Genomic DNA, 26,336 nt, shown 5'->3' with positions numbered 1-26,336 from the left:
AAAATCATCCAAATTTGATTCCGTTTTGATTTTTCTAAACGATTTGAATGTAGTTTTCGTTACACGTAGAAGTTTTGAAAAATAAATTTTTTGGCGAGTTGGCAAAAAAATTTTAAAAAATTACAAAGAAAATAATTAAAAATTTTAAAAAAGGGGAAAAAAAGCTAAATTTTCGTGACTATATCAAACACAATTAAAAATCCCTACGTGAAATGAAAACTATATTTATTAAGAACATTAGGTCAAAATTTGAAGTAAATCGGTTTAAAATTGTGCTGGTTAGAGGTGCAATAAGTAAAAAAACAGTATCGAACAAATTACGTTTAAAATTTTGTAATCAATAATCCATACAACTAACTATAATGCATCAATGCTAGGTCCGTAAGATACTTCTGCTCCAATTTTTTCAAAGTTTCAAGTGCTTGTCTAGCACTTTTTCTTGTCTATCTACCTTCATGTGAGGCCTCATATATTTTTAGAGTAGCAGTCGAAATTTTGCTGTCATCTTCATTTTGATCACACTATTTGGATGCAAGGGGCCTACATTTATTTCCAATAGCTCTAAAACTGTCAATATTCCTTTGCAACTTTTATTAGAAATTATTACAGCTACATAAGTTGCAATTCCAATTATTTACATTGAAAGTACCATTAATTTATTTTTTCCATAAATTAAACAATTTATTTAAATGAAATAGTTAAAATGAGAATATTTTGATGAAGCGTTTTCTTCAAATCTATTAAACTCAACTGAGCGCAGAAGTTCAATTGTTCATACACAGTGTCACGCAGTGTTGTCACAGGGGGTCGCGAGTGACATATTTGCTGTAATTTTAACATTATTTCGAATCTTTAAAGAATAAACTATCGAAAACTTCAATAAGTTTTGTTTCCCAATTTTTCGAAAATTTTATAGAGTTGTTCCCCTTAAGTGCCTTGCACTTCAAGTAAAGCCATAATTTTGAACTACATGTGTCATTTTGTCTTAAATATTGAAACCTTTGGAACGAAAAAAAAAACTTTCAGATTTTAAAAAGTAAAAAAGACTTTTTTAAAAATCAACATTTTGACTGGGTGTCTCCACCCAAATACAAATGATAAAAATCAATGTATAATTGTTTTTTTTTTTACAAATTTTTGTGAATCTAGGGAATGAAGCGTTTGATCAAATTTTTAAATATTAAAAAATTTGTTTACGTGAGCAATTTATTTTCACTAAGCTATGGCTATACTTTATATTACTGTTTTGCGCCATTTTCATTATTAAATTTCCTGGCACTGATCACAGGCTTAACTATGTGTAACAGTAATCAAACTCACATCAGTTAAAAAATTAGAATATTACTCACAAAGTATATCCCGTGACGGTGCGATCTTCGGAAGAAAAAGAAAACACATTAAACTGAGTGAATATATTTTCTTCTATTTACTTCCACTTTAGATAATAATTATTATTTTTTTAATATTTGTAAAGTTTTACAGTTATATAGAAGTTTTTTCCAGGTAGTGTACAAGTATTTTGCTTAACCAAAATAAACATTGATAATAAGATCATGTTAGTTTTAACCTGTAATGGTTTAATTATTGTTCTAAAATTTATCGCAGAAACTGTTGAAATTTTTTAAGCTCCTTTTCTACTTTAAGAAATCCTGTCTAAAAGCGTTTATTAAATTATTTTTTAATAAATTAAAAAGAAAATGTTTTAAAAACTTAGCACGATTTGTAAACATGTGAGATGCTAAATATAAACCGCTCTTAGAGTTGTATGTATTAAAATAAATGAGAGCTTGAAACTTATTTACCTACATAATAACAGAAAATTCTGATTTAAAAAAATGATGCTAAAAGGCATGCAGAACTGGAAATATGTGTAGTTCTGCAACAAAAATTATGTATCTCAGACTGTTACAGTGAATGCCATACTTATGCTGAAAATATTCGTATAATTGTAACTACAATTATATTTTATTTTCATGCATTAAAATTTTGTATAAAAAATACTTAATGTTTTTAATTGTATTAAATTTTTTGAATCTAAATTTAATGTTTTGGAGAAAAAAATTTTCAGTATCAAATATAACTTAGGAATAAGTATACATTAAGAGTCGCAAATTTAAGCAAAATAAAATAAAAGTTATAGAAGGAGCGCTTCATCGTAGGAACTTGCAAAGCTACTGAAGGAGGACGACTTGATTAAAAACATTTGAGCTTGTACATTTATTAAGACAATTTTTAGGCTCAGAATCAATTTTAAAAAAAAATCCTTAAAATTTCATTTTGCACTAAAACTGGGCTAGATATTTTACAGGAGCAGCGATGACTCAGGAGATAGACCTTCCAATGAGGTGTCTCAGGTTCGAATTCCGGTGGTGGCTGGTAGTTACTCTCCTCCCAGCTTGTACCAACCACCGTGCTGACATAAAATATTCTCAGTTGTAGACGAAAATGGGTTAGAATCCCCGGATTGCCGTTGGACAAATTGTGGGAGATTTTCAGTTTTCTTCTCTATGTAACGCAAACGCGAGTTAATTCTAAATCTAGGAGATAGAAGGCATCAACTCGGATCAATTTAGTAGCCTGACGTAACGAAGATAAATTAAGCGGTGAAGGAAATATAAGAAAGATGTCATTACGTTCTGGCTACTAAGCTGTGCTGTGGGGAAATATACGAAAAATTTCTTGCTTATGGTAACCCGTGTTGAGGCCTTCTCTCTCATAGGAGACACTGGTTAGTTCCATTAAAAAGTCTTTTACGAAGACAAGTTTGCCCCAATACTTAATCTAAGAGTTTCCTTGTCGTCTGGGTTGGGTCCAAAATTATAAAGCTATGGAGTTGAACATTGGTAGTCGTAAAATAAGAATTGGCTGCCTCTTCTACGCTAGTTGTAAAGTAAAATATAAAACCATCAATACAATGATTCCTGACATTTTGATAATATTTTTGCTTTTACTTATTAAGGGAAGTATATATTTGTGATTCTTAATGTGCATAAATTACTTGCGTCATTATTACAGCGATTTTAAAATAATTGCTGTGGTTAAAGAATATCTCCTAGATATATATGTTGCTCGTATCAAGAATTTTTTTATAGAATATTTATGAAAAGTCTAGATTCTTATTTTTTTTTCTTCCCTTATTGTTTACTGTGCAAATGATTACAATTTTAACAGTAGTGTTAATTTATAGTGGTCGACTCTAGTGGCAAACTACCAAGTGGGATATTGGAAGGAACAGTTATGGATTTCGGTTCGTATGACGAATGCCTTAAAATAAGATTCAACGATTCCTCCTTGTCATTCAGAGGACAATACTGTATGGTTGGATATTCATCTCCATTAATTAGCCCATTTTCTCCTAACAGTTCTTCTGGGAAGAAATACATCGATTCCTATGGGTATCCTCCAGAATGGGTAAGATTTTTAGTTTAAGTATAATTTTATTTACTTTATAACTTATCCAGTTTCGTTCTGAATAGAGATTGACTTTTTTTACAGGGGTTTAACCTAAGCACAGATATTATTTAAATGCAAACACTTTTATAAAACAATACATAAAGCTTTTATAATTTATTTTTTTAGAACTGAAATTTAAAGGAAAAGAGCAAAGAGCAGATATTATTTAAATGCAAACACTTTAATTAAACAATGCATAAAGCTACAACTTAATTATTTTAAAACTAAAATTTGAAAGGAAAGAAAGATACTATGACTCCTTGTGCTCACGATGAGTCATACAAATCGTGTTAAGGGCTAGAAACAACTTATAAATAGGCTGACAAATTTGCTCTTTTTTTTAAAAAAAAAAGTAATTCAAAGAAGTTTAAAAATAAAAAAAACATTTTATGAATTTATTTAAAAAAAAAACAATTTTTGAATCGTTTTAGAAAAAATTAATTTGACCAAAATATATATAAAATATTTCCTAATATTTAAGCATTAGTTTGAAGTATGAATTTAGGCAACAACTCAAATCAATTACCAAGTTTTAACTTAATAGTTTTATTAGAAGTTGAGAAATCTTGCACACTAGGCAAAAAAATTTGTATTAGGAAAAACAAATTTAAAGACAAAATTTAGAATGAATAACATCGTACAAAATACTCGTTTGTAGACAATTCCATTTTAAAAATTGGAATGCGTGGTATTTTTTCTGTTTTTAATGAGTAGGATTAAGTATATTTGTTGAAACTTTGGAGTTTTTGAGTATTATCTGATACTTTGAGTCAAATTGCTCAGAACCCTCTAGACCTCTTCATTCGTACTAATATTTCAAGTGTTATGCTGTGGTTTTTGCCAGAAGAACCACATGTTGACGAACATTACTAATAATTGTATTTTAAATTTTTAAGAATAAAAAGTCTAGTTTCCTTACCAGAACGCAGTATACTGTAAATTTCTATCTTCTTTCATCCTTAAGGCTGTTTTTCAAAGGCTCCGAGGTAATATGAAGTGATGCTTTTTTGCGAATAATATGCTATTTTTATAGCTCCTGTGAGTTAGTAACAAATTTAGCATATTAAAAGCCAGAGCTGTTTATTCTTATTTTGAAAATGGCACAAAACATCAATATGGAAAAAGACACAGTTTTGTGAAAATGAAAAACATTTGTGATCTTTTTTAATATTTAAAACTTAACTCCAATGATACATTTACTGAGCTCATAAAAATTTGCAAAAACTGAAAAAAATAGCAGTCATTTTGATAATTTTCATCTAGGTCAGGGGTTTCGAGCTTACTTGAAGCCTGAGGCCGCAATTAAAAACACCAATCAAAATGCGGGTCGCCACTTTATCAAAATTTTACGTAGGACTTTTTACGTTTGAAGGAACATTAAATATTACTGTTAGATTTACTTTCAGATACTCACATGCTAAATTATATACACAAAATACAAGAGCATACCTGATTATTTTTGTGTTTGAATAAATATTTTCTTGGATGCAAAACATGAGAAATAAATTTTTTTTGCATCGTTGGTATGTTAAATTTCACAGAAACGAAGAAAATAAGTTTCTTCAACGAAAGAAAAGTATTTTAAGCTCATATAGATTTTTTACGAAAATTGTCCGCGAAAAATGACTGCAAATATATTTTAGTTCGCAGGCCACAAAAAAAAAAGCATCGCCAGCAGGATGCGGCCCGCGGGCCGCCAGTTGGTAACATCTGATCTAGTTGGGGAAATGTCGCCAAATTGGCGATTTTTAAGAAAAGTTTAATAACTTTCAATATATTTTAGTTATTTGTCTTTTCTAAAGCCCAAATAATTCTTCACAGTAAGATTATATATATATAGTTTAAAAATCATCACATCGCTTCATGTCTACGGCTTTTATTTATTTTTATTTTATTTTCCTTGGCTACAGAGCTTCGAAAGACAGCTTTAACTATTTTTTTTTTGAAAATCCTTATAATTTCGGCACATCCAAAAAATTTATTTACTTTTGCAGAAGATTGGTAAGTAAAATCTTCTTTAACTTCAGTTTATTTTTATCGCTGAATAACTTATCTAATTTATTGTGAATAATAATTTTCTTATTACAAATGTCTTCTTCCAGATAGCTAAGGAGATCATTAATGCTGGAGGTTACTTGAAACGTGTTGCATTTTGGCTTGGAACATGTGTTCCATCCACATGTTCTCAAGAAGATATGACGAAGCTCTTATCGCAAGGTATGTCAACTTCCACTATTTCGTTTTAATCAGATTGATGTTATTGTTGTTACGTCCAATCATATTTAGGCTTCTAATTTGATACTTTATTTTGAAGCGTTTTTTAAGTTGACTAGTTTGCCAAAAATAACACGATTAGAAAAAAATTATTAGCAAAAATTGAAAAGGAAAACGAGGCATGTTTTGCAAGCAAGGACCGTTTTGTTATGTACACAAATAGATGTCGCGAACACCGCAATGAGTACTTGCGTTGTGTTCCGGCATTCCTCGGGAACAACCGTTTGGATTACTGAACTGTGTTTTGTGTATTATGTGTATGATTATTGAATCGCGGACCCGTACGAGATACAGACAGTGAGGCATTCTTTGATCGGCAAAAAATCCTGCCTGCTGCAAACATTGGCAGATTTTGCTTTACTGATTGGGAATTTTGCAACTCGATGCAGCTCAGATCAGCGCTTTATTGGAATCTTTCGGCTAGGAAGTTCTGCATCCTCCTCCCTGTAGCCCAGACTGAGCGATATTCATCTTTTCCGATATTTCAAACACAATTTCGCCGGTAACCACTACAATGATGACGAAGACGGAAAAACGGCAGCGACCTCGTGGTTATCGGAGCAGGCAGGAAGTTCCTTTAAAGAGGGTATTCTAAATCTAGTAAGGCATTACAAGTGCTTAAACAAACTTGGCAATTATGTTGAGGCATAGAAAAACGTCTGTAGAATATGAAAATAAATTTGTTTCTTTAAAATTTTCCTTCGTTTGATTTTTATTTTAGAGCGGCTCCTACTTAAAAAAAACACACCTCGTATTATTATGAGTTTTATCAGCAGAGGAAACAAGACAATTTAATTTTGATAAACTTTAAATCTTGTTTAAAAGTCGTTTGTTGATGGCACTGCTTATTGAGAAACAGTAAGTTTTTTAAGAAACTTCTATATGCTGTAGTCTAAAAACGAAATTAATACACATCTGAGGAAATATTTCATCTGGAATGGTCTGTACACACAAAATTTTTTCATTTTATAGTAAGCTGTGCTATCTGTTGGAAAAAGCGTAATAAATGGAAAAACTTGGTGTGAAGAATAAATAGTTACCTTAGCAATTGACAAATTCTTGTTTTTCTTAAATTGCTTTTTCAATTTGACCGTCATTCGTAGTCGGTTTAGTTTTAAACCTAATTAGACCGAACTATAACTTAAAAACCACTTTATTTCTTAAATATGCCACTTAACCCATTTTGACATAGCATGACATATACGTCACGGTAATTTGGAGATTTCTTTTGATTTGAAAAAAGACTGTTTTCACATCAAGCAAATGTTTTTATTTTCAAATATCAAGTATTAGCTAACAGAAAAAAATATTCATTTAGTAAAAAAAAAAAATTTCTTTTAATAGACTTTTTGCGTCATGGTATACAAAAAAAAATCAGGTTTTAATGGGTTAATGTGTGTGAGATTTCTTTACATAAAATATTTGTATTAATATGAGCTATATTTCACAATTTTAGTTACAAAGCCATTAGGGATGAAAGTATCTATCGCTGATTGCCAGATTGAAAAACCAAACCCATGGCCTTACTCTGCATTTGTAGCTGTGTAAGTACCGTTTATTTTTTCTTCAAAAGAAAAAGTATTTTTTTATAAAAAAAAAATGAAAATCAACATGAATATCAGATAAAACAATGCGCAATTGTTTTGCAATATCATTGATTAAAATCGCATTATTAATAATTAGCAAGTAAAAATATTTGTTACAGGATGATTACATTATTTACTTTAATTAACAAGGAGCAAAATTTACTCATCGAATTTCAAAATATTAACCTCAATTTCTTAAAAAATTTAATGAACACTTATCATCCGTGTGATTAGTCACATTTAATAAATTTAAATCAATTCCAATATTAAGGATATTCAATTGATTAAAAAATAAGTTTAAAAAATAACCTCAATCAGAAGAGTTATACATCCGTTTTATTTAACCAAAAATCATCTACTGGGTACCACCCTTGCGATTTTTAATCTGTTGAAATAAAGGGTATGTGTATTTAGAGAAAGTTAATTTTGTATCTGATTTCGCAACTTAAAATATTCTGCGCTTATGAGTCCTAGAACATGCAAATCCGATCATTACATCAAAAGTTATTCAGGGTTGTCTGTCTATATTTTTGCGCGCTGTATATTCTGTAAGACTAAGTATAAAGAAAAACTTATAGTTTTTTCTTCATAAATTTACGATTTTTCTTTACAAATTACGTTAATTTACGAAGACCTGAATAGGCAAAGGTTCTAAGCGACTTTTCAGTGAATTTGAATAAAAGTAGCTTCAAAGCTTATATATTACTATTTCTCGTGCGCTAAGTAACAAAGATTATGCTTTGTCTATATTTCATATCCATAAGTTTCCAGTTAAGGAAATCTATAAATATCTGATTTGTCAAGACTTAGGACCGGCCATATAAAATGTTTGACCTTCAGAGCGAGCGAAAAAACTTATGCCTATTGTCATTGCTCGGCCATCGCTGATGCGACATGATCTTCTGGACTTGGTCTAGGGCTCTAGACCAAGGGGATAAGCAGCAACAACATAAATATCTGACACTTAAGTAAAAAAAATCATATCTCAGCATTTATCCAACTGGCATTACTTACAAAGTTATTGACAAAATGCCGGTGATACTCTTTTTTTTGTTTTGTACCAGTAACCAAACGCTGCATCTGTTGCCAAATGAGGAAATTTCGTCTCGTGGATAGATGTGTGTCAGTGTTCACCCTTTTGGCGTTTTAATATGACGACAAAAAAGGCTTCGTAAGATTACCGTTCACTCTTTTATTGCCAAATGTGCCTTAAATCTGTTTTTATTCTAAAAATGAACTTGGGCTGTGGTTGCTCAAGGGGGTAGAATGTTCGCCTTTCAATGAGGGGAACCAGGCTCGATTCCTAGCGATGGTTGATTCGAATTCCACACTCGGCTGCACAGACCATAGTGACGACATTAAATATCCTCAGTGGTAGACAGATCATGGGTAAGTCACCTTGCCATTAGGCTAAAACCGTGGAAAGTTTGTGATTTTCCTCACCATGTAATGTAAATGCGATTTTTTTTCTATCAAAAACTCCTCCTTGAAGGCAAATATTTCTCAATGCTTGAACCAGGAGTTCCCTTGTCTTCTTGACTGAGTTTAAAACTTCAAGGCTATGGAGTTGAGCCTCAAAAGTCGTAAAACCCAAACATCGAATCGGCTGCTCATGCAATGACTGTTATAAAGTAAAAAATGAATTTAAAGGTCTTTCACTTAGCACAATTATCCTCTGAGACCTCTGAAATTTGACGGCTTGGTCAAAATAATGTTGCATAGTGTCATGTTTATCTCTTTGTTTATCATGTAAAAATAGACATTATTTCAGTTATAATTCACATGGACCCACGTTGCAATGGATTAAAATAAGATATTTTTCCAAGAAATCTTAATTTTAATTAAAAATTGTTACTCAGAACAATGTTTTAAACTCTTTAACTGTCTCTTTGTATGACTCAAAAGTGCGATCTGTTTTGGAATTAAAACGAGGTTTAACATTTAAAGCTGCGCATCAAAATTTGAATTCATATGATAAATGAAACATTCAAATTGCTGTATTTAAAAAATTTATTTCAATGACCAACAATTTTATACTGTAGCTTTGTTTTGTATATCTGTATGATGACAAACTTTTCTTTCAGATGTTTTATGATGGTTATTGCTGGTTTATGCTTTCTGGGAACTACAGCTGATATCATCACAATTCGTCAACATTCGTATTGTCGTAAGTTTCCGGAAATATTTTTTAGTTATGAAATTATGATTAATAATGCTTTTAAAATTAGTAGTTTTTCATATTAGAAAATATTTAAGTTGTGATTAGTTTAATAATTCTAGTCAATTTACTCGTTGATTTCAAATAATTTGATATAAGATTGAAATGCTCGACAATACTGCATAATTTGGTGGTATTATGATTTGAAATTATTTATTACATGAGTCGATTAAAAATGAAATTTGTTTTATAGATTTGGTGAGATTTTTGAAAGCTTTTTCAATCTACACAAATACTGAGAAGTTGATGAGTAATATTCCTGATGGTGGAGCTTTGGGATGTTTTCATGGAATGAGATTTCTGTCTTCCACTTGGATAGTTCTGGGTCATACTTATTTTTTTACTGATACTTGGAAATATTTGAAATATAGTAAGCTATATTTAGATTATTATTTAAAATTATACACAATTTTAAGGCTTAATGAAGAGAGTTTAAGAACTTGAGTTGTTCTTAAAATTATATAGTTCCCGGAACATAATTTCTCCTTTCTTAAGTATAATTCTTCGTGGATTTCTTTTGAACATTTTTTTTTCTTGCTTACATCTCTGACATAATTTTTCTAAACATACACTTTAACAACTCTAAGTATTTCATATCAATTTTGAGACTTACTTAACTAGCTCAATAATCTCAAAGAAACTGAATTATAAAAAAAATCGAGCTATCCCGTCGAGTAGGGTAGAATCTTTGCCTACCACTGTTTGGACTGTGGTTCGATTCCCCGAGCTAAAGGTTCGGAATGCTGTCTTAGGTTACGGCTCAGCTGTTTGAAATCTACTTTAAATCAATATCCTCAGTTGTTTCAGAGCTGAAAAATTCCACTTGTATTGGTGATAGGGAAGTTGATAACTGTAGATATCTGCTCTCCTATCTAGATTGTGATATTGTAGAGGGCACAGGAAACCAGTATTGTCTTCACATCATCGTTAAGGATGAATTGTAGAAAGCGTAGCCCATTAGTGCAGCTCTAGTGTGACGTTAATAACCGAAACCAAACTATTGGTAAAAATGTAGTATTGTTTTTTTCCCCTTCAAACAATGGTATTACATAAGGTAACTTTCTGTATCAAACTTTTCTCAAAGTTACAAGGTTACGGATCCAAAAATGAATAGATTGCTCAACGCCGGTTTTGATATGAAATATATCAACCTTTTTGTGATCATATTATAAACTGGTTGGAATTTTTTCTGATGGACAACATATGTGGTACAATGAAAAGAAAAAAATCATTGTTGAAAAATAATTTAAGAATGAAAAATGGTATTAAATTTAAAAAGAAATCATAAAACATCATTGTGGATTATCTCTCCCCTAAGTCTGTTGATAAACAGTATTGTTAAGCAGACATTTAACAAAAAAGTGTTAGATGCTATTGTATATGGGAGTTCATTCCCACTGTTTTTCTAAGAAATTTTCAAAAGAGAATTTGCAGAGTTATTCTCTTTTGAAATTCTTTGCTGTCTTTGTATTTTGACCATTTTTATCAAAAAAAATTGCATACAGTCAACAATATCAAGACACTTTATGGTATGAAGAGTTCTGAGGTATATGTTATGATGTTGGATCCTCTTTTGTATCATTGACAGCTTTCTTACCCCTGGGGACACATACCTTTCATTTTTGATGAGTGACCATTGGAATCGACTTCCAGGAGTCCATCTCAGTTGAAAGGAATGTTTGCCAGCCTGCTTGCATTGAGGAAGGTCAATTGTTTTTGGCTACGCAGTCTGTGTTCCAATTCATCACGAAACTGTTCTATAGAATTTAGATCGAGGTTCTGAGAAAGCCAGTCCAGTTTTTTAACACCAATTTCCTTAAAGCATGTCTGTGCAGAGTTCAATGTGTAAATAGAGTTTATGCCTAAAGCAAAGGGAAGTGCTCCTTCCCCGAAATTCGGTAATGGAATTGGGAGAATGTCCTCTTACCAATCAGAATTCTTTTTTAGTAACAGGAACTAAGGGACCCAAACCAGACAATGAAAACACCTCCATATTTTGAAACCTTTGTTTGTTAATAATTTTGCTGTTTTTGACTGGATATTGTAATGTGTGAAATTTGATGTATCCTAATCCACTGAGTCAATTTAATTTCAATTTTTGAGAGCCAATTTAAGTGTAGGAATTCTAATGCATTTTTTATTCGCTTTAAAATTTTAAAAAGTTTATTTTTTTCTTTCTTGCTGTATCATGTAATTAAGGAACTCAAATTTAGGTAAACTAATTTCTATTGTTCATTTCTGAAAAACGAATTTTCATTTCGCAGCATTTTATCGTTGAAATGCATGCAAAAAACTTTAAAAAAAAATGCAAAAATTACCTTTTTTTACTTTTTACGAATCCTAAAAATATCTAAAACTTCTCACCATTTTCAATACTGTTTAAAATTTTATCAATCTGTATCACTAAATAATTGTGAAGGAAATTCATAATATTTGAATGAATTATTTTTCCTATATTTTAGTTTTTTATTTAAGATTTTATATTGTCTGTCATATCTTTTTAGGAAACTTATTAGGATTTCAAGCAATCTTTAATCATAACTTGCCTCTAGCTATAATTGAAAACTTTACTATACCCGTTGGATCCTTCTTTTTTATGAGGTACTTTTTCTCTTCTTATCAAAACTTAAGGTCAAAATTTGAAGAATTGATAGATCTTGCCAAAACAAGCAATATTCACCGTACAAAGTGGATTCGAAAGGAAACGAATGAGCCACGAAAAGGCACCTCTTCAAAGAAAATCGAGAATACTGCATACTTATACCGATGAATAATAAAGAACAAGGAATCCCTGTAATTAAAAAGTTTACAAATTTATATCTGCGCAAGCGCAGAATATTGACATTACTTCTTTAGAATTAAACTACGGATGCCATATTTGGACATGTACAATGTGCAAAAAACGGACCTATATCTAATTAAGTAACTTTTGATTGAATGATAGGATTTTAAGGTTCTATTTTAAATAAGTCAGATGCTTAAAATTCGATTTCTCAGGAACTATTCGCCTAATTTAACTCAAATTTTTTATTTTGCCATAGAAAATTAAATTTTTTAAAATAATGAAAAAAACTGTATACATGACTATTTAAGAAATTTTTTTGAACATTCTTAAATGAAATAAAAAATAATAAATATTTACTAAAATTTATTTTTTGAATAGAATTATCTTTGGGTAAACGAATTTTATAATTGTGTGGAAAATGTTTTCAATTCCCTTAAAAAGTTCTCGAGATATAGCGAAATATGCATTTAATCGAGCCATTAAGTTTGAATTGTGGAAAGTGAAAATAAGATCATTTGGATCATAAGTTGTTCAGGGTTGTCCCGTAATATTTTTCTACTCTGTAGATTAGATGTCCATATGCGTTGCCGTCAGCTCGCACTGTGAACTCAACCTAATTTCGGTGATTGTGTTTTCAGGTTATTTGATATATATTCATAAATGATACTTTTTAAAATATCACGCGGAGATAAAAAAAATCTAGATAAAGCATATCAGGAGATGTTAGAGACCATGAGACGAGCCCACCATCACCAACGCATCTGTATAGAAAGACCAAAGAATATATATATTCTATACAATATATATATTCAAAGAATATATATATATATTCTATTCACCTATATATTCTTTGGAAAGACAATGTACCAATTGTTTGCCTAAGCAGATTTCACTTATCAACGCTCTCCCTTTGCGTTCCAATCCCCCACTATGGCATGAAATTGTTTTTGCAAGTCCTGTCACCCTTAAAATTGTGACCAATAGTTTTGACATACTCTGAATACTTATTTAACCAATACCTCCCAGAAAAGGGAATGCCTCAGCACGGGTTGACATGAGCAAGAAACTTGATCCTTTAGTAGTCCAAACGCAATGCCACCTTGCGTATTTTCTTCCACTGTGCAGCTAAGCAGCACGTGTTTCATATTTTTTCTGAGGCCTTCTCTTTTTCTGGAGGTGTTGATTTCACGCACATTTTAAACAATTCCTCATACAACTTATTTCAGTGGATTTTTACTTGTTTACTCTACATGGAGAAAATTGGAAAGGAATAATGGGAAGCTTAATTTGATTATGTTCTTCATTCATAAATATTGGAGGTAAGTTTTGTAATGCAGAATTAACTTAATTCCTTAAGTCTTGTTTTGACGAATTTACTATGTAGCATTATTAATGTGCGTATAAATCGACAACTTTTCATACTTTTAAACCTTAATTAGAAGAAAAATTATAGGAAAAGTCTTTACCTAACTCTCCTTTTTTACATCCAGTGCAAAATGTAAAATAAAAATACCGAATTCTGAAAAAACTGGGAATCTATTACGCATCACGCATAGATGCCTTTAAGGAAATTCTTCAGTAAAAAGTTTAAAGTGGTATCGACTTAACAATTTTGATATGCTATATTAACTTATGCTTAATTTGGATATGTTTAATTTTACAAAAGCTTTTCAGCACAATTATGAGAGAACTTATGTATTTGTTCAAATTATTTAAATTTGTCTGTCAAAATAAAAAAAACAATCAATCAATGGTCAAAAATATTATGAATCAAATTTATTGAATCGAATATTAAAGGGGAAAGAATAAGTTACACTACCACTTAAATTATTTTTGAAAACTCACTCTCCAAAAACGAAAAAGTTTGGCAGTTTTATCTATGTATAACATTAAAGCTGTTTTTCGAAGGCTCCGAAAATTTTTTTTGTTGCAAATAATACACTGACGGAAAAACAAATCGCAACACTAAGAAGTTGTGCTGGATAAACTAAACTTGCTAGGCTAGTTTATACAACTAAATGACGATGTCAACTCAAATTTCGCGCTAGTAGCATAAGTTTTAGTATATGGCGCCACTGTGAATATGCAAATCGGGGTTGCTTTGAATACGTGCTTTACAGTTCGTAAGTTATTTTTCGTTAAATGTTGAGATAGTGAGTTGCTGTTAGTCAAGGAATCCCTTAAAGAAGATGAAGAAGCCATTATCAGTTGCGTGAATGTGAGGTGATAGGTTTTCAATGCCCTTCTATGCGATAAATTAGTTATACGTAATTTTTTTTTCCCTTAGAAATTGTCACATCAAGAATATAAATGATATTTATTATCTGTATGAGCTTCTTTTGCAAAGGCGGACACATGACTTCGAACGTGTTCGTGTATTAGGGCTGCGAGAAGGTGGATTATCTTTCCGCGATATTACAGAAAGACTGGGAGAAAATGTATCCACTGTGCATGATTGTTGGCCGCAGTGGTCAAGGAATGGTACTGCTTCAGAAAGGCTGAGTTCTGGGCGGCCACGTGGCACTACTCAGATAAATTTGTATCCGGCCTAGACACACTAGACTTACAAATATAGTTATGATCTGGGGAGCAATTTCCTATGACAGCAGGAGTACTCTCGTAGTTATTCCACCCACCTTGACTGCAAATTTGTACTTCAACTTGGTGATTCAACCTGTTTTGTTGCCATTGCATGAGCGCAGTCAAAGCGGTATTTTTCAACAGGATATAAAATATAAGCTACTTGCCAAAACTTTTAGTTTTTGTTACTTTTTCTTATACAAAAATGACTATCTAAAATTTTAGGTACTTGCTTGAAATTTAAATTCAGTCATTCTGATTGAACTATTTACACAACAGTTTTTGCAGAAATGTGCAACTAATCGAATGCAGTACGTTAAACACGCATTACATCGTAATTTCTGATCCGAAAGCAATTAACTGTTCTCCCGGTCTTATGACCGGTAGTTGTAGCAATGGGTATGCAAAAAGTATTATTCGAAAAAAAATAATAATAGAATATTAACTGTATATCAGAGCTCGAAAAGCCGCCCGTCCTCGGCGGTCAAAAATTCCCCGCGGACAACAAATTTCTCGAATCCAACGTCCGTGCGGACGGCCATTTTCCCGTTAATGTTCGTGATGCATTTTTCAATTTTTGTTATCTTACACGAGTTTAGCGCCTCACTTCTAAAATGACCCTCTAATCTAGAAATACAGCAACATACTGATCATGGTGGAATTGATGTTTTTTCTGTCTGGGAGTATTGCAGCTGTTGAAAGAGGTTTTTCAGCAATGAACTTACAAAATAACACATTACGTACTGGTCTTAAACAAGAAGCGTTAAACGCAATTATGAACATCTACCTAAATGGAAAACCCCTTTCATATTTCTGTGCAGAAACCTCTGTTAATCATTGGCTTGATTGTGGAACTGGCAAACGTCATATTTGATTCATTTAGAAAACGCAGTACCCTCGGATAAATTGACATTCCAGATAACTTGACCTTTGTCATTAAAATTATTTCATAAAAGAAATACTAATTTTTACTAATAGTAACCTAGTATTTCTTTTACTGTATAATGTAATCCTAGTAACTACTAATTCATTGTGCAATTTATATAAATGATTGTAATAAATAAGAGAAAATTATATTTTTATTTATTTAGAAGCTACGGGTTAGTTTCAAAGGAGGACGGGTACATTGTTGGACAAGTCGTCCTCGGGGACGGGTAAAATTTCGGAGTTTTTTCGAGCCCTGCTGTATATAATTGCTAGAAGAATTCATGAAGTCAAATGTGCAAAAACGATAAGATGATAAGCGCATTTTCGATGCAAAAGTTTTTAAACGGTCATTTGACCGGTTATGGTATGTTCAGTGTTAAAACAAAAATAAATAAATTAGTCATGTACTAAAATATAAATTCATCAATATAATAATAAATTTTTAGATATCGATGTTTTGCGAAAGTAAAAACTAAATAATTTCGCTTGTCATTATTTCGATTTCAGAATGACTCCAGCTCTTGTGCTGATGATATTGATGCTCATGGCTTTACCACTCATTAATGCTGGCCCTCTTTGGAATTCCACTTTAAATCCTCCAATACAAGCATGCGAGAAGCATTGGTGGACTAATATTTTGTACATCAACAATTGGTGGGGAGCTGAGGACTTCGTAAGTTTTTTTTATTTTTTACTAGTACTATAAATTTTCTGCTGAAAGAGTTTCATTATTCTTTATTTCCTCTAGTGTGTAATACATACTTGGTACTTAGCAGCATTGATGCAGTTTCATCTTGTTGGAGTCATCGTTTTATTGATTTGTTATAGGTAAGAACTCTGTTTAATGACTGGATCATTAACTTATTTAATAATTACACATTATGTATTAAACTAATTTCAAAAACAGATTTCTTAACTTGTTTTGTGGAAGTTTAAGAATTTCGTTTTTAGCTCAAGGAAATCAACTTGCAATTATAGTTCATCACCTTAGTTAAAGAAGCTATTTCAGAATTTACTATTTCATCTTTTACTATAACGCAATTCGGTTATTTTCTTGCAAAATATTTAATTAAAATATTAGGTATTTTCATGCAAAATATTTATTAAAATATTCGGTATTTTCTTGCAAATTAGTTAAAATATTCGGTATTTTCTTTCAAAATATTTAATTAAAATATTCGGTATTTTCTTGAAAAATATTTAAAATATTCAACAACTAAAAGTTTTCTCTAGCAAAAATGTTTGCTTTGCCAGTGTAATTATAATATATTATAATATGTCCTTGATTATAAATTGTTTCTATGGTGTTTCAATTTTCATAGTGAACATGAAAGTACCCAATTAAACTGTGTTCTGTAATGGCCTACTTAATACATACTTTTAAAATCCTTGTTAAAGATGAAGAGAGACTGAACGCAAGGGGGGAGGTAAATTAGTATTTATTGAAAGTCAAAAACAAAAGCCCTCTCTAAATTGGAAACATCTTTATTGAGCATTCAGACAATTTTCAAAATTACAATTGTATTTAAATATTGATTTCTAAAGATTCAGAAAGTGTGTTCAGTGTAGAACATCGCAGGGTTACTAGGTTTTGAAGACATTTTTGAAACCTTTAAATCGTAGCTGCTAGAATTTTCATTTATTTCTTAAATGCTTCATTTAAGCTCTTTCGCCAAGGAAAATAAAAAAAACCACAGTTTAAGTGCCTTAAACTTGAAGCAAAGACATAATTTTAAACTGTATGAGTCGTCTTTGCAGTGAAAAATTATCTGGACTTTAGAACGAACAAATAACTAAAATATTTTAAAATTTATTAAACTTTTTTAAATATCACCAATTTAGCGAAATCTTCCCACCTAGTTGAAAATTATCAAAATATTGATTTATTTTAAGTTTTTGCAAATTTTTATGAGCCCAGATAATGCAGCATTGGACTAAATTTCTAAATATTAGAAAATTTGACCACAAACGCTACATTTTCTCAAAATTGTGGCCTTTCTCCATATTGACTTTTTGTCCCATTTTCAGAGTAAGCATGAAGGACGCTGGCTAAACATAGGTAAAACTTGATCTAACGGTTATGTGTAACTGTTTAAAATTTACATCAGTTATAAAAAATATAATATAATTTGCAAAAATGCATCATTTCATGCTACTACGGAGCTTTTGAAAAACACATTTAATTATTTTCTCTTACAGGTGGAGAATTTTCGGAACTGTTTTAGGACTCGTAATTGCTATTGGAAGCTGCATTTTAACTTCATTCATTGCTGCCTGGAATGATTATCCTATGCCGGCACCAGGATACATAAAAGATATGGAGTATGTTCTATTTCAATTTCTTTTTAAGATTTAAAGCATATGAAAATAAATCATATCAATGTTATTAAATACACTTATTATTATAAAATTGTTTTTCGAAGCTGTGTTGCCAAAGAAAATAAAAATAGAACACAGTTTGAGTGCCTTACATTTGAGATAAAGCTGCAGATTTAAACTATGTTTACAGTATTGCCATAAAGAATTATATGGGTTTTAGAACGGAGGAATAACTTAAAATATTTTAAAAGATTCATTTTACAAAAAAACCATTATGGTGAGATATTTCCTATATAAAAAAGACCAAAAACAAAGAATTATTCACAATTTTAACAAATTTTGAGCCCAGAAACAGGATGGTGCAGCTTTCCTTCGACGAAGCTTTTCTGACTGAAGGGCGTACTGGGAAGCGACGTCATCGTGGGTATGGATCCTGATTAGCTGTGGATACACGGCAATTGTTAAAGTTCGCAACTGCTCGTTTCATTCTATTTCGAGCAAAGCCTATCACGTCAAATCGGAATTCTTTTGAGTGACACATTCTACATTCTTTCGCAAAGAAAGATTTTTTCCTTTTCTTAACACAGAGGCAGGCATGAAGCAATGTAGAACATAAACTAATTATGCAACAAAGTTTCCCGATACACAAAACAAAAGTATTCACGGTTGCAATAAAATGCGCAAACACATAATAAATCTTTGTTAAATAAAACAGACAAAAAGAACCATATTTTAACTAATTCGATATGAGATACGGCATTGTATTTAAATATCTTCAGGTTAATTTGCAGTTTAACTTATGCAGAGAGACCTAGCTGGACCTTAACTAGCAATATCCAGAATATTAACACGACATCTTGTTTATAAACAACCAACTGACGCTGATCCCCATAACTGATGAATACAAATTTTAATATAATGATCTATCGTCAAAAAATATCGATATTTGGTAATATATCACGATGTTTCTTGTTTAACCAATTTATATATTTTTTACATTAGTCAATATTTTTGTTACCCAAATAAAATTTATCGCTACTCAAAATAATATCGTATTCAGTAATAATCGTTAAGCATAATAATCACGGTATTATCTTTTTGATATTTAATTTTATAGTATGGTATTATTGTATTCCATATTTTTGTTGTTAAAGATCGTGTCATTGCCGTATTTGGTACGCCCAACCTATGGGTATTATCAGTTGTCGGTGATCTGTGTAAACCAAAAATCTGATGTTCTTTCCGCGTGTCGGCAAATTTGGCTTCATGTTCCCTACAACTGATAAGAAACGGAAGCTGTTTAAAAATCAGAAATTTTTTTGAAAACCATTTCATAAATGTTAAGGCAATTTTGGTATTTGACATGCTCTTAAATGCCGGAAGTTCAATGCTTTGAGCTTCCACTAAGTTCTTCAGTTTCAACATCTTTTTTTTTGATTTTATATGAACTATAAATATTTTGATAACTCATGTCTTGCTAAATCAAATCGTTTATTTACTTAAACATATATTGTATTCTTTGCAGCATTGTTGATGATTACAACACAAAGATATATGTGAAATCATTCAATCACACGGTCACTTATTTCATGGGAATGCTGACAGCTTATCTTGTTTTAAAATACAAAGACAAGAAGATGGCTACTGTAAGTTATTCTACTTGAATGGAGTTTCAATTACTAGAGAAAAAGTTTTTATTACTGCGCTTGAAATTTCGACTAACAGTAGATTATGAATAATTCGAAATATCTTTATATTGAAGTATTATCGCTTTAACTATTACCACTATCTTCGTGTGCATGTTTCGGTATATAGATGTTCTTATTGCAGCTTTGTTCGGGTTCAATAACATCGCTTAGTGAAGCATATAGGCAGCAAATAACGATCTCATAAAATAAATCTGTAGGAATTTTGAATCTGTTTTTTTTTTTTTTTTTTTTTTTTTTTTAAATTTGTGCTGGAAATTGCTTCTGTATATCTATTTAAGATTTCTTTTTGCTAAAAATAAATTTATGTAACTTTTTTTTAAACATAAATAGTGCAGAATTTTTCGTAGATTAGAAATCTCCGTCCATCTACCCCCATGGTTGCCTCTTTCTTTTTTTTTTCTCTTTAAAAGTTGATATTTTTTCGTAGAAAGTCTTGTGTATAAAATATATACTTATTAAATTTTAAGTAAGAAATTTTGTTTCCAAAGCCACTTGCCAATACCAGCAAGCCTGCTTGGTGAAATCGACAAATTTATGGCAGAGGGTGCGTTTCTTGTTTCTCAGTGGCGCCATTTTGGCCAAGAATACGACTTCTGTCACACACACACGACACAGTCCTTTTTAAAGGGTGAACCCAATCAAACTCCATTCATCCTTCCGCAGATCGTAATTTTGACCTGTACCAGAGAACGATTAATCTCCGACTCAGTACCCTAGAGGCATTGATTTGTTACGAGAATTTGGAGGACTTTGTGACTCGATACATATAACGTGCACCAGTCGCCATTTACTACGCATTTCATATTTGCAAGGCTTTTAAAAACATATTTTAAGAGATTATAATGAGACACCCTATATCACTATCTAAAACGGATAAAGCAATGCAAAAATAACATGTATATGTTTTTGAAAAAAAAATATTCTTTAAATTTTATTAGAAAGGGTAATTTATAAAGAATACTATTCATTTGCATCAACTAATTTTAAAAATGAAATTGTTTTCTTTTCTTCACAGCGTTATCAAATACTTGGATGGATTTTAGCTCTTACTAGTTCTTTGTGTTCTATTTATGGACTATATGGACCAGCAGATTCGATCGTTGTCCGATCATTTTACATTGGCTTCCACCGTATTGGCTGGACTTTTGGTGTTTGCTGGGTTGCTTACTCTTGTATAACTGGAAATGGAGGTAATGGACAACTAGTGTTTTCATTTTGTAACACTGCGAAGTTAACTGTTAACCGAGCTTAAAGCAAAAACGTAAATATTTGTCTCTTTTTAGCTCTGAGTATAAACTTAAATAGGTTCCGAAGCTTGCAAAGAGGTTTCTTCCTATATATATTTCTTCCTATATATATTTCTCCCCATATATGTTTCTCCCAATCATATATAAAGCAGAGATCGTTACGTAATAGAGTTGAATTTCTTTCCTAGCTTCGAAGATCTTCTCAGTGTGAAGTATATTCTGTCTGTGGAAAGAATTTCTCACGCCATTTGTCTGGAACAGTGGCGGTGACTATGGTTACGAGGTTTAACTGTTTAAAGTGGGGAAGCTGGGTCAATATTTAAGACAGGTTTTAACTGGTATCGACGAGAAAAAATTAGGTGAGAGCGAGAGGCTTCCCTCTTTGAAATGCGCTATTTCTTGTTAGCAGTTGGCTTTATACTTTGTGGTGAAGGGAGTCTTTTCTATAGACAAATTATAAGAGGTTCAACCCCATTCTAGATGTGAATTAAGAATCTATTTCGTGTTATCAATTTATTAGAAAAGTTTCTATTTCCCTATAATTTGTACCAGTATAATTGAAAAAGTTGGGGCAGTATGAATAAATTTTCTTGTAATACAGGAGAGCGTTATTGCGTTATCAATATAATTGAAGAAGTTGGGACAATATGATAAGTTAGATTTTCAAGTAATAAGGAAAGCATTATCAATATAATTGAGGAAGTTGGGGCAATATGTTCAGTTAAATTTTCAAATAATAATGAAAGCGTTATTGGGAAAAACATCACGATTTTTATATACGTAAAAGGATATTTCTGTGTGTTGCGCTGCTATCTTGTGGAAGTTTTTTTTTCAAACCATTTTCAACGCTTATTTTCGTCTTCTTTCAGTTTTCTTTTTTGTCAACGGGAACCATATTTCAGTTCATTAATTTTCAGTTTTCATAAAATTAAACTAAACAAATTAAAATCTAGGACAAGAAAATCCAAATCGAAGCTGGACAACATGGATCTCCCAACCTGACATAAAACCCAATTTTAAGAAAGTTGATGAAACGAAATAATGAAAAAAATGCATTCTTCATTCATTTATTATTTTCAAAATATTTCATAAAATTTTCCTTTTTATAACCGTCGTTGAACACCCGATCCATTTGTTTTGGGTTTACAACTACTACTATGTACAAGTCAGTAACCTTGTAGTTTTGGACCCAATCCAGAAGACAAGGGAACTTCTGGACGAAGTCTTGGAAGAAATTTGCCTTGAAGGAGCACTCTTTGATGGAACTAACACGCATTTGCGTTAAATGAAGAGAAAAACCATGAAAACCTCCCACGCTTAGCTTGACGGCAAGGGGAATCTAATCCATAATCCGTCCACCATGGAGGATTTTTTACGTCAGCACTGTGGTCGATACAAGCCGTATTCGTATAGACAAGCTATCGCTGGGATTCGAACCCGGTTCCATGACGGCTCATAAAATTTTAATTATTGAATATTTTCGAAATGATTAATATTTTTAGATTGATTGACAATTATTCATTAAGGTTTGGGAGCTTTGCCAAAAAAAGTCGATGATTTAAGCTTCCATAGCCGAAAAGAATTAGGAATCGCTGCTTTAGGCAATTAGAGACTGGTCAAAACTTTTATTACAAGCCCCACTGTTATTAATAAAAAAATTGTATTGATAAAAACATTGCGAAAAATAAGTAAACCTAGCTGGTTTGCTTGAATTGTATATGAAATTATTTATTGTATTTTGCAATTTGATTTTAAATTTTGAAACTATTTCAAGGCACTTTAGAAGTTAATTTTTTCAGGCATAATAAACAGATTCTTATCCTGGAAACCTTTCATTCCGTTGGGTCATCTGAGTTATTTAGTCTATCTCATTCATCCACTTGTAATACTTTACAGAACAGCCTCTTTGCGTGAGAGAGTGTATTATGGACATACAGATCTCGTAAGTGAATCCAAATATTATTCTTTAACTTGCGTATGTTTTTTGATATAATAATTTGATTGGTTAATAAATAGTGACTAGAATTCAATGTTTTTTTCTGAATGTTATTAAATCAGTGTAGAGTGCACAGAAAAAAACTGACCATGCTGAATAACTTTTGATCTACTGACTGGATCTTCACGTTCAATTTTAATGGTTCACGGTGGTGACCTCAATAATTATATTAATTACTTTGTGCAGACGATATTTTAAATAACGAAATCAAACACAAAAAAGTACTTTCTCTGAATAAACTTACCTTTTTTTCAATGGATTTGGATTACTGACCCTCAAAATATAGAGGTAAAGACTCTCAAAGTACAAGATACTGACCCTCAAAATACAGGGTAGCCGCTATCTAGGAAATATGGTCCCAATAGTTTGGTTAGGAGAGCAGCTCAAACCTTGGACCCCATGTTAATTTCACTTTTTGCGTATTTCACCATATCTCGAGAACTTTTTAAGTGAATTGAAAAAGTTTTGCACACAATTATAAAATTCGTTCATTTAGAGATAATTCTATGCAAAAAATGAATTTTAGTAAACATTTATTTTTTTATTATTTTATTTATTAATAGGCGAAGCAGTTTTGAATTAAGTGAGGTGATCAGATAAATTTTTTTTACATTTTTTTTCAAGTACGTAGTTTGCATAGCTAAATATAGAATTTGAGCGAAATCGGTTGAACAGTAATTGAGAAATCGAATTTTGAAAAAGTCTTATATTTTAAATACAGTTTCTCTAAATAAGTAATGAATATTTACTAAAATTTAATTTTGGCTTTATATTTAGATAAAAAAATTTTATTTCATAATTGCATGGAAAGATTTTTCAATTCGCTAAAAAGTTTCTCCAGATATGGTAAAATACGCAAAAAGAAAAACTAACATTATGGGTTCAAAGGTTTTATCGCTCTCCTGACCAAAATATGGGGACCGTATTTCCCTGATTGCGGCTACCCCCCCATATTTTGAAGGTCAGAAATAAAAATCCATTGAAAAAAATATATATATTTATTCAGAGAAAGTACGTTTTTTGATCTGATTTCGTAACTAAAAACATCGCGTGCACTAATTAATTAGCATATTTGAGATCACCCCCTTGGGCCATTAAGATTGAGTCCTAGAACGTGAAGATCCAATCATTAGAACGAAGGTTATTTAGGGTGTTCTGTTTTTTCCCCCTCGTACTGTACATAGTGTCCCATAATGACCATCCTTAAAGTTTATTTTTGAAATCTTTTATAAAAATCAAGCAAAAGTAAATATTTTAAGGGACAAACATTATTGGTTGAGGAAAGAAAAAAAAATGCTACTGAAATCTAAAGAATCACGATTAAAAGAATCTGGACCATAAACATTAAAACCTTTTTGATTGCCTGTAGAAAGAGAGGAACTGAAAAGTGATTCTTTTATCTCCTAATTTCCTAGCTGTTAACTCTACTGGATACGTTAGTAAACAACTGGATTTTGCCAGTTTTTCCCGGTCTTCTAGTTTAATAAAATTCTCCTGGATTTTGTACAGTTTAAAAAAAAATCTTGAAAAAAACATCTGAAATTTTTTTTTATAAAATAGAAATTTTACACAATTATTGGTTGCTTGATTGTTTAAATAAGTATTATTTTTACGAGCCTCATTTATAGTAATCAGTTTCAAGCTTTTTTTTTATTTAGAACTCTCGTCCGAAATTAAATAAAGAATATTTTAACTATCAACAAGGAATTTTTTCCATTGTTATGTAAATATGACTTTATAAAAAAAAAATGCACATATAAGTTCTTTTATTATCAATCATAAATGGAAAACTTTTCAGATAAATGAGGGCAAAATCGTACAGTTTGTAAAAACCTGTAATGAATTCCTTTAATGTATATTTTTTGAGTTCTTCGCAAAGTATTTAATTGGGAATAAAACAAAATGATATCGCAATATACTAATCATTCACGGGGAAGATCAAAACCAGTTTGATTGCCAGAGGAAATTTTGATGCTTATAATAATCACTTTTTCCCTCCTATTTCTTCTAGGTTCAATCAAGGTTTAATAGTTTGCCCCACTTTTCGGTTGTAATTCCTTAGATTTCTTTAGCGTCTTAATTTTTCCTATTAGCTTACATTTATTACATTGTTTTTTTTGTCTTCAACTTTGATAACTAATCAATCTTTACATGTTAAGGTTCGTAAATACGGAACGTTAATGGATCACACATATGCACACATTTATGATTCAAAAAATTATTTTCGCTCTGAAAAATTAAAACAAACGTTATCAATATATGGCTAATCATTATTGAGGAAGCCTGAGTTTAGGAAATAAATATTTTTTTCTAATTTCTGTCAAAAATTAAGACATTAAAATGCAATTATGTAACACAAACTTAACTCAGAAACTTTTTAAATAGGAATTCAAATTTGCAATTATGCATCTAAATTCCATTAAAAGTATTCTCCCCTTTTATTAAAGAAATTTTTTTAACTCTTCAAAAGCATTTCTAAATTGATTATACTCACAATACAATTGAAATTTACCTAATTAGCAAACTTTTAATTTTTAAGTAGAATGGGGACTGGAATTAAAGAAAATTAATGCATATCTTATTCAAAAAAGTTTGATTTGGAACATTTTTGATTATTAAGCTACTAAAATCTTTGTTACAGGTTTTTGAATATTTGGCATACACACTAGTCAGTTTCTTTTTGGCATTCATTGGATACATCACAGTAGAAATGCCATTCACAAATCTTGAAGGAATGATATTCAAGACAAGTTCATCAGTAAAACCAAATCCAGATGATTCCAACCAAAAAGAAATTTCTCCACCGCATGTTAAAAATATTCCGTAACGATATTAACTTATTTCTTTTTACATCTGTTAATTTATATCACCAGAGCTGTAGTACAAAGTTCGGAACATTTTGAAAACACTTTATCAAAATTTTGATTTCTGTTTGTATATATTTAATATTACCTCATACAGGACAATATTGTTAATAGTGATATAGCTGGCTATATTTTACATTTTGTTATTTATTAAAGTGTTTTGTTGAATTATTGAGGGTTTTTATTTGATTTCTTGTGTTGTTCAGGTTGATTATTTTCCACTTAAAAGCTAAGTTTTAATTTTAAAATACATATACTATGTAAATGAAATAATTGACTGGAATTAAAAACAGATAAATATTCCAAATACTTTTTAAAATTAAATTTTTAAGAAATCACCAATGCTGTTTTTTTTCCAAAGACAAAAACGTTAAAATT

The 26,336-nt window shown here is 30.9% G+C and overlaps 1 protein-coding gene across 1 annotated transcript in view; it reads left to right on the top strand.

Annotated features, from left to right (window-relative positions):
- Positions 1–26,129, top strand: part of LOC107455632 (nose resistant to fluoxetine protein 6) — a 41,973-nt gene extending 15,844 nt beyond the window's left edge. Inside the window, exons 2-15 of the mRNA XM_043048458.3 lie at positions 3,188–3,411; positions 5,556–5,670; positions 7,184–7,271; positions 9,398–9,480; positions 9,725–9,901; positions 12,036–12,132; positions 13,543–13,635; positions 16,331–16,496; positions 16,572–16,651; positions 18,023–18,145; positions 19,668–19,788; positions 20,867–21,041; positions 22,898–23,040; positions 25,736–26,129. Coding sequence (XP_042904392.2) covers positions 3,188–3,411; positions 5,556–5,670; positions 7,184–7,271; positions 9,398–9,480; positions 9,725–9,901; positions 12,036–12,132; positions 13,543–13,635; positions 16,331–16,496; positions 16,572–16,651; positions 18,023–18,145; positions 19,668–19,788; positions 20,867–21,041; positions 22,898–23,040; positions 25,736–25,921 — 1,871 coding nt within the window. The 3' untranslated portion in view covers positions 25,922–26,129. The remainder of the gene's footprint in view (positions 1–3,187; positions 3,412–5,555; positions 5,671–7,183; positions 7,272–9,397; positions 9,481–9,724; positions 9,902–12,035; positions 12,133–13,542; positions 13,636–16,330; positions 16,497–16,571; positions 16,652–18,022; positions 18,146–19,667; positions 19,789–20,866; positions 21,042–22,897; positions 23,041–25,735) is intronic.
- Positions 26,130–26,336: the final 207 nt, after the last annotated feature.

The sequence above is a fragment of the Parasteatoda tepidariorum genome, chromosome 1, assembly GCF_982258835.1.
Source record: "Parasteatoda tepidariorum strain Cologne lab strain chromosome 1, Ptep-v5.0, whole genome shotgun sequence".
Lineage (NCBI taxonomy): Eukaryota > Metazoa > Arthropoda > Arachnida > Araneae > Theridiidae > Parasteatoda > Parasteatoda tepidariorum.
This window is presented reverse-complemented; position numbering and strand designations above follow the sequence as displayed.